We start from the raw sequence: 10,000 nt of genomic DNA on the forward strand, positions 1-10,000 counted from the left end.
CCATGTGTGTATTTCTTGATTATTGAACAGAAGTACAGAAAAATGGAAAGTTAAAAACAAAGAAAGGAATAAAAAGTGACACCTAGAAATCATTTTTCTAGATTATATCAATAGCTTCATCCTTACATAACTTCATGAGCTATACTCTGGAAAACAGGAGGAGGAGGAGGAGGAGGAGGAGGAGGAGGAGGAGGAGGAGAGGAGGAGGAGGAGTAAAGATAAAGATGAAGAAGAGAGGAGGGCAAGAAGAGAAAACAAAAAATAAAAGGGAAAGAGAAATGGGCAAGGAAGAAGAATAAGCCAAGGAATTTAATTAGAGATTATGAAAATACCTTCATAAATTCTTTTCTTGAAATTTCACAGATCTCTTCCCAACCCTTTTTGTGTAGTGGTTCATATGCTTGCAACTTTACAACTGCTTCATAAGCCCTCTTCTTAAATGCTTCATCCTCATCAAATCTCTTTTTAGATTCTTTGTAAAACTTCTGAAGGTCAGCAATTGGTGGAGGTTCTGTTGCAAAGTTTGGGAAAGAGTCCTGTAAGCAAAAATAAAAGAAATTAGATTTGAAAGCTGTTACTTCAATGGATTCTGTTATCGACACATAATATATGTACTGGCCTGTACCATTGGTAAGCAGTATAGGTGGGTGGAAGACACCATACTGAAATAACTGTCCTGATTTTGCTATATATGCATCCACCAAGTAATACTCTTATCATTTCTTTGCATCGCAAAGCTTACCTGTAGGTGGGCAATGAGCATGCCAAATTGTGTTCCCCAGTCACCTAAATGGTTGAGTCTCAAAACTTTGTGTCCAAGAAACTCCAGCAAGCGAGCAATACTATCTCCAATGATGGTTGATCTGAGAAAAGAAACAGAAAAAAATTACTATTCTAAATGAACCAAAAGGAACTGAATTATCTAAAGAAATATACAGATAAATATCACATGCAAATGCATTTGCTCAAATCTAATTAATAAAGTGATATTCTTTATGGAGACAATGTTACATACATATTTAATGAGCTTACCTTAGATGGCCAACATGCATCTCCTTAGCAATGTTGGGAGATGAAAAATCAACCACAACTTGTACTGGTGTTGTAGGAGGAGCAGTTACACCATTCAGTATTAAATTTGTTACCTGCAAATATATATACATGATGAGACTGAGCAGTAATAAATTTAATCTAAATATCAAATCATAACAGTAATGATAACAATGACAAATGCAAAAATTCAAGATTAGATGTTGTGATAAAGTACAATTATTTTGATAAACAGAAAATTTAAATACTTGACAATTTTATAATTTTTCAAAGGAATTGAAAAATGTGAAATGAATGTTTGAGCTTAAGTGTTTTTACAGTTCTCATTCTTTCACTCCTGTCTCTATATGATTACCTGTTCTCATTCTTTCACTCCTGTCTCTATATGATTACCTGTTGCTTGATGAAGTCCTTGTTGAGGACAATGTTGATAAATCCAGGGCCTGATAACTCAAGATTAGAAATGAGGGGATTTGGTGCAACACTTTTCAGAACCTCCTGTCCGACTTCTCTTGGGTTTTTCTTCAGACTCTGTTGATAAAACCCTGGATTAATAATGAAATATAGATTACTACATCAAAATGAAACCATTTCAACTCAAACTTTTAACAATACTAGAAATTTATTTTTTTGCATAGAATCATTTGCATTTTCTATGAAGATCTCCCATACCACAATAATTCACTGAATAGCTATCCTTTATTTATTTGAGGTATGTACTGAAGAGGCTGTATTTCATAATCTGAGCAGATTCTTACATCATTTTCAAAACAATTCATAAACTATTCAATATCATATATTCTGAAGATCAATTTAGTTGTAAAACCATATGGGCTACATGAAAAATATGAAATAAAAACATACCTTTGCAAGAGCCATAGCAGCATTACACTGATAATCGGCATGCTTAGATAGCTGAATCTGAATCACAGGGTTGACAGCTTCCGGATAAGCAGTGAGCACTGCTTTAGTGAAGATTTTCTCTAGCTGACCAATGATATTACACATGTGGGTGCCGAAGTCATCCGAGTCACTGCTTCCTGCATCACCTCCAGCAGCCTCTATGCTCTGTTACAAGCAGAATTTTTTTGGTTAGTAATAATGAAAACATTTAGATATTTATGCATAAGTATATCAGTTATAACCGTCTTGACAAACTTGATATCATAAGACTTTCTCCTCTTTAAGTGCTTAAAAATGTCAACACAGATTTTAAACAAAGGTGACTATGATTACACACCTAAGTGACTTTTTGAAAGAATTATACTGATATAATTCTAAATACTAGAAATTATTCTTTTATCATTCTTTATCATTTTTTCTTCTTTTTACCCTCACTTTTGCTGTCAACTAGTTGCATCACCCCTCAAAAAATAGCAAACTGATGGTATAATCCTATAAAGATTATGAATCCCATTCAGTACTTAAAGGAGACACAGTAAATAGACCATCAAACAGATAATGCCTTAACCCATTGGTCGCGGTATTAAAAAAAGGTCTGTGCAGTAGGATGACTGTTTTACATGTTTGGTATGGTGCCATCCGCGTCTACAACCGACTCTGCCTTTGCAGCAAATCATGCCATCCGCTGCTAATGGGTTAACAACTCGTGATAAGCAAAAGAATGATTCTCTTATCTTGAGTCTAGTAGATAATGGTGGTGGATATCTATAAGCTAATACTGAATACTGGAGAAGTAATATGTGAAGTAGAGGTGTCAACTAGAATGTATTTCATTACAATTCTGGCAGTAAAGAAGCACTGAAAAGACAAATTTCAATTCTGTAGGACATTGAATGCATTAATTATCCTATATATCTTATCTGGTGAGCTAGGTTTTCAATACAAGTACTCTATGACTAAGTACCAAATTAAGAATGCATTCCATGGTAAAAGGGTGAAATGACATATGGAAACATCCCATATATCATACAATCCATCTTAATATATGTATGTGCTGAAAGCACTCTAATATTTACTCCTGCATGCCAGCAACTGTTTGGACAAGCAATTTTCAAGACATTTGCTTTTTCATAATTACACTATTCAGTATGGCTTAGTTCAAGTCTCAGTTTTCACATGGCAACAGCTATTCTTCCCAAGGAAATACAGATTATATTATTAGGCTTAGCAGGAGTAATCACTATGACAAAGAAAGAAAAAAGAAATAAAGAAAGAATTCCTAAGATATTGTCCACGAAATTGTTGTTAGACTTCTATTGGAATTCAGTTTGGAACGTGGTGCTTGGTTTCCTACGTATAGACCAAGAAACTAAATGAAAGCTGCTTTCAGTCATTAACCCATTGGTCGCGGTATTAAAAAAAGGTCTGTGCAGTAGGATAGCTGAATTACATGTCTGGCATGGTGCCATCCGCGTCTATCACCGACTCTGCCTTTGCACCAAATCATGCCATCCGCTGCTAATGGGTTAACCCTTTCATCAAGACAGAAAAACTCCTGTATGAGGAAATCTATATCTGCATCTGTTAGCAAGGAACTGACACACAGCCTGCAAGCCACTCCATACACACTCAAACTGGCCTTCAATCCACAAAAATTAATGGCTAGTTTTCCAGAAAACACATCAGTCCTACAGTCCTGCCTTTGGGCCAAGTTTGCAGTCTAGATCATCCCCAAACTGGACAGTGTGAACTGGTTTAAACTGGTTTCTTCATTATTACTGTCAGTTAAAACTGTGAGTGATTGGGGGCTTGATCAAAAGGCATGCTTTACAGAGAATGCTAGAAAAGTCTGCAATACTAAAAAAATTCCCAGTTACCAGACTACCTACCGAATCAATATGAGTTTAAATATTCAGATATCTGTATAAATACAACATTTCAAAGATAATTAATGACAATGCTTCCCTATGGAGGAAAATGCAGCACTACAGAAAAATCTGCATCTAATTTTAACCAAGGTCAAAAAAGGTTTATATAGTTAACCTTAATACTTAACATTATTATACAACTAAGGGCTAGTTGACTACTCAAAATTAAATATTGTACCTCTAGGTCAGTTTCAGTCTCTCGCTCTCACATAGCGCACAAACAAAAACAAATACACACGCATATACTTGGTTACCAATACTTGAAAGTAAGGCATTCCTCAGTATTCTAATATCAATACAGGGGCAATAAAGAACATTTAACCATTTCCTACCCCTTGTATGCAAAACAAAGAAGACGGTGACTGCTCCCTCATGTGCTGAGTACACAATTTCTTGCGAGATTCATCACCCATTATTTCCAATGATTAATTATTGTATGTGATTCTCAATTTAGTTTTCTTTATTCAAAATGTTTATTTATTTTTCCAATACACTATCCTCATCATGAGTTCCACTTTATGTTCCACTTTTACACTGTTTATATCCTGATTTGCATTCTTTTACACAGCTAATTCATAATGACTTGGAGGTTAGCTGTGGCAACATCACAAGTCTGGAATAGAATGAAAAGGAATTAACTAATTTTTAACCTACTATCTTTACTTAAGGAAGATTTATTACATCATCTTTAAACCCTTAATGACAGACAACATGATATCACATCACGGCTTGGCTGGTCATCCCACTGGGGCTGTGATATCATGTTGTGGCTTTTTGAATGGCCGGTACACTGGCTGGCAGCTACCTTGGTGGGCACATTCCGAAATACCCAGAATAATGTCCAGGTGCACCCAAAACCACACTACTATTAATGGGTTAAAAATTCACTGCCCTACAGTAGAACTAATCAGATAACTTTATATTCATAAGAATAACCCTGATAAAAATATCTATATAAAACAAGGTTTCCCATCTGCTCAGCCTCACTTTGTGGATATATGTGTCCACTTTCATGTAACCTGCTGTTCCAATTATTGGTATCCATACACACTCTAACTTCAACTTCTTTCAGTAATACTTTTTAGCATGCCTATTTCTTTCTCTTCCAATCCTCCTCTTCCTATCCCCCTCTCCTTCCTCCCTCTCTCCCCCAGTTCTTTTTCTACTACACTCATGAGGGTATTGTAATTAGCTATCAGGTTGGAAACTATTATTGTTAAAATTTTAGGAGTTTCACAGTTACCCATGCATAATTCCCTAGTCATGGAAACTTAATGAAAAAATAAGAATACTATATCAATTAAGAGTTTGTTGCTGATCATAAAATGTTCACATTCAAGTATTGGCAGTGCATCTACTGTATCATATCAGAGAGACTGTCGGCTGTTAATTTGATAATGGCATTTTTTTATGATCTCTGTTTTACACCGGAGATCTCCCCTTGGTTAATGTCAGCCTGTTCTACACCAAAAATCCATAGCATCACCATTTTTTTCTGTTCACAACATGAGATGATTTAGTTAATGATAAGGTTAAGATGCTATACAAAGGTAATACACCATTCATTTCCATATTCATGAAAATATTGTCTTTAAAATAATTAAGGAATTTCTCCCATAAGCAAAAAAGTTAAGAATTTACTATGTCTAGACACAAACATATTACACTTGGTGCAATAGCTCTTATATCATTTCTACTATTCTGAAGAATCATGCCACTAGGAGAGAAGCAAATGTTATTGGATGCCAAAAACATATATAAGACAACTTCAATCATTTCTTTAGGTATGTGAACCCATTCAAAATATGAGTTAGAGCCAATTCAAAATAACCATTCTAATATCCATAACTAATTTAACCTGTTTAAATGTTAAGAAACTTTAAGGAAAGATACAGACTATAAAAAAGCATAAACCACCGTGGACTCCTTTTCTCACCTGCCATTCTCCTGATAAGTGTGTCTGATTGTGTTGTAGTAGTAATTAACAAGGAAGTGTCAAGAGGGGATAGAAGTTAATAATACCTAAGCCACCCACCTACCCACCCTGTCTCTGACCGTTTATCCCTTAGTTCCCATTTTGTCCATTTATTTTTCAATATATCACAGAGCTTGCCAGTCTCTGCTAACACAACCTGATCTGCATGAAAGATGCATTATCCATATAATAGCGAGTTATGATGAAATGGATAAACTCAATCAAACCACCAATGTACAAACAGTCCTCATACACACACCAATATCCACACAACTTTCTGTCATTATAATGGTTTTGGGTTTGTACTTTAGCTTTCATATTGTGTAGGTGTGTATAATTGTCCCATATTCATGTTCGTATACTGAAAATATAAACTTAAAAAGCTTTAATCTTTTTTTTTTAAATGAGGACCTATTGGAGATATCAACCCTTCCAAGATGGATCACATCTTAAGACATCAAGCCTGGGCTGGGCATCTTAAGATGTTGTGTGTGTTTTCTACTATTCCCTATAATTATGGTATGATGTAAGATTCTATAAATAATACATTAGCAAAGTGATACTAACTCATATTTGGTATAATGCCTCCTTACACAGCTGAAGGAATAAATAGCTTTTAATTTCAACAAAAGGAGAAATGCAGTACAACAGTGATCGTTATGAGAAGAGGGGTTAACGGATTTGTAGTAAAATAACAAATTAAGGGCCCATATCAATGACATCAATGCATAGATAATGCAATACCAATATTAAAATAGAAAATCTTCATAATCATCATTATCATTAAATATTTATACAAACCATTATAATCCTCAAAAATAAAATAATCTCTACCAATGAGGAAACAATACAGGTAGCTAAACTAGATGATTCTCTTCTTATATAGTACTATTTTACCCAAGAAATGCATCTTAATGCATTAGCTGCAACTTCTAAAAGAAATTACCATCCGTGTGAAATAAAATATATAATGAAAGAGATTGAACTAAGTTTTAACATGTTTAAATCCACTTCAAAATACAGATGTATTCACAATCATGCAAAAATAGCTCAAGCTTTGAGTGCATTAAACAAAACTGTAACTATATACATATCAAGATGATTATCAGAGAGAAAGAAATGGTTGAACATCATAGGATACTCATTAAAAGATTTATCGACATCTCTTACCTTTTTCAAAATGTTGATACGATACTTCAGCTTCTTATTTTCATTGAGAAGGTTAAGGAATTCCTTGTCGTTGACATCCTCATTTTCAAGAGAATCCAGGGAACCTGTCACAAGAGCCTGGAGACGTTCTGTCAGTCTCTGCGTTTCTTTTTCCTGAAACCATTAATGATGAGTTAAGTTGATGTTCTTCTCTTGCCAAAGACTAAAAACATAATAAAGAATGGCACAGGAGGAGGAAAAATAAATAAGTATTTGCATAATGAAAGGAGACTGAGACAAAGTATGACAGGCAAAGCAACAGCTTCCACTATAGAAGAATAAGAAAGGACAAGGAATGAGGAACAATGAAAGTGCTATTGCTGTATATTCCTGCATATGTTTGAATTTTGTACCCTATCATTTTTGGGTGGTGGGTTTTAATTTCTTGTAAGAATATACAAAATAGGTTATACTTAGAAATAAAGCAGCTTTGATCAAACATTTTCTGTGACCTTGTTCTGGTATTTTGTATGTTCCCTGAATTTTATATGATCTGTGATATGATAACAGTTTTATTAATAGTTTATTTTCACCATAATAGTTGTGAAATGATGTAATAAATATTAAATTTTAAAATATACCAGGAGTAATGTGACAACTTGATGTCAAATGTGATAGTAGATGGTTGCACATGCACAAAGTCTAGATATGATAATCATTTCTGATAATTTTTTTTCTTTGGTCTAAGTGATAGAAACTGAAAAAGAAATATAAAAATGTACAAAGCGTCTCTCAGAGTGACAATAATTGGCTACGACTATGCATAAAAGTAATTAAAACAGGGTTACTGAACTGGTAAGTTGTTCAGAGTGGATGCAGAACCTGTCATCAACATCAACTGTTTTTCGGTGTGGCTATATCCATGCCATTGGATGGCTATTACTTATATCTGATACATTTTTGTGCGTTCTGTATGTTATCTTTTTTTTTTTTACCTCCTTTGGTATGGTGTATTTATTACACCATACCAAAGCCAAGGGGTGAGATTCATCACCTCCTTGACCGGGGCGGTCCAGAAGGGGAGGGTCTCACACTTTCTACATACCTTGATAATTTGTAAATTTTTATTTTGGTCTCTATACATAGAACTTGGACTGGTTCCTTATTTAGTGGTGCACATATGTATATCCCACACTGCTAATGTATAACCTGTACCAGAACCAAAACCGCAAACACACGGGTAATTTTCGCTACTTAACCCACTCACGCCGGATGACGTGCTGACACGTTTCGTGGTTTTCGCGTCCGACGACGCCGACGAGATATCTGGCCAAGGCCGGCGCTCGGGGTGAGCGAGCGGGCAGCCCAGGCTCGCGGCCCGTGCGCCCGAGAATCTCGAAGCGTTCGGATGATGCGTTCAAAAACCTTGGTATAGCGACCGTGCAAAGCCGGAATGGCCCCGGCGTGAATGGGTTAAGAGTGGTAAACGGTAAGAGGAATCCATGTAGTAAATACATTCCTGGTATTTAGCAATGCGGCATTATTCTAAAAATTTACTCTTTTGAATAGAATTAGTGCTGGCTTTCAGCAAAGATTACATAAGTTTCAAGTAGGTTTGGACAGAAATCAGTCAATAGAATTATGAAAACAAGTTCCATCTTGAAAGCCAATGCAGGTGTTGGTAAATTTTCCAAATAACTCTGCGTTACTAAATACCAAAAAAGTGGTATCGATGGATTCCTCTCAACCTCTCCTATCCATAAATGATCGATTTTCCCAGCGATTCCCCCCCTGTGCCCCATAATCAGGACTTCAATAGTAGGGGAGGGCACTCGTACACATCAGGTCTTCCGACCTTCATCCTGCACTTGTAAACAATCAACTCATATCTTTTTGTTTTACTTGATGTGCACTTATTTGAAAAAGAGCTATCAATCAAAAAACAATTTTATGATGTTTAGTTTTCTGTAGGTGACAGCCAATGAGAGCTACCCTTAGATAGACTGGCCAATTATACCACAATCATGTTCTTTATTGTTATCGAACTCATGAGTTTGAGCTACTGAGGGAGTTTGAAGTTGGTTGTTGCCTTGTGAAGGTCCTGGTATTGGTCCTGGTACGGAATATACATTGGCAACCTGGGGTACATATAGATGATGTATTCAAAAGGTGTCATCACTAAATAAGGAACTAGCCCAAGCTCCGTGTAAAATAAAACAAAAACTCCCAGAAACCAAGGTAAGAAGCAAGAAGTACTAGGTATTAATTTTGTAGTCAAAAATACCCTGAAAACAGTGTATTCAAATTTCCTGGAAATCAAGGTACTTAGTATGAAGTGCCATAATAAAAGGGGGGACCAGGGGGGGTGAAGCCTCCCCTTGGCTAGGGCTACCTACAGAACTAAATAAAGTTAGTATGGTCAATAGGTTAGAATTTTTGTGGTAAATTTTTCAAATAACGCTACATTACTAAATATCACAAAAGTGGTATCGATGGATTCCTCTCAAGCTCTACTGCTCATATATAGTGGAGATAATGCGCGCTTCCACCCCTGGACACCACAATCTGGGTCCCTTTTTTAAGGCACTTTGTGCTACCTTGTCCTACTTTGGGGTATATTTCGCATACAAAATCTTAACCCAATTACCTAATTTTGCCTAGTTTTGAATTGCGCCCTAGCCAAGGGGCTTTGCCCCCCTCTGGACCCCCCCTTTTTAGGGCACTTCGTGCAACATACCTTGTGCAAAACCACCATCCTCGCCCTGAAATTCAAACATGGCTGTGTATACATATTTATGGCTAGCGACAAGCTGTGGACTGGAAACCCCCAATTACCTGCATACGCTGTTATGCTCTCTCAATAGATGGCAATATTCCCCCTTTGTTTACAGTATAATTATAGAGTGCCCTCTATTGAGTGGTCGCGGCATTATTGGTCCTAGTTTCCTATCCTGAGAAATATATAAAACGAAGTCTCAGTTGCTATCATCATGGT

General features: G+C 36.0%; 1 protein-coding gene across 2 annotated transcripts in view; it reads right to left on the minus strand.

Annotated features, from left to right (window-relative positions):
* The window catches only part of LOC122267152 (arginine--tRNA ligase-like protein), a 15,370-nt gene that overhangs the window by 3,823 nt on the left and 1,547 nt on the right, over nt 1–10,000 (minus strand). The window contains exons 2-7 of one of the 2 annotated variants that reach the window (XM_043037155.2): nt 7,027–7,179; nt 1,915–2,118; nt 1,444–1,581; nt 1,033–1,145; nt 743–863; nt 333–536 (exon numbers count right to left, since the gene is read on the minus strand). In XM_043037155.2, the coding sequence (XP_042893089.1) occupies nt 333–536; nt 743–863; nt 1,033–1,145; nt 1,444–1,581; nt 1,915–2,118; nt 7,027–7,179 (933 nt within the window). Of the gene's footprint in view, nt 1–332; nt 537–742; nt 864–1,032; nt 1,146–1,443; nt 1,582–1,914; nt 2,119–4,213; nt 4,421–7,026; nt 7,180–10,000 lie in introns of those variants that run through there. The other variant, XM_043037156.2, reaches the window with a different exon arrangement.

Source organism: Penaeus japonicus, unplaced genomic scaffold (genome assembly GCF_977035675.1).
Source record: "Penaeus japonicus unplaced genomic scaffold, GWHDUDI00000001_assembly GWHDUDI00000001, whole genome shotgun sequence".
Classification (NCBI taxonomy): domain Eukaryota; kingdom Metazoa; phylum Arthropoda; class Malacostraca; order Decapoda; family Penaeidae; genus Penaeus; species Penaeus japonicus.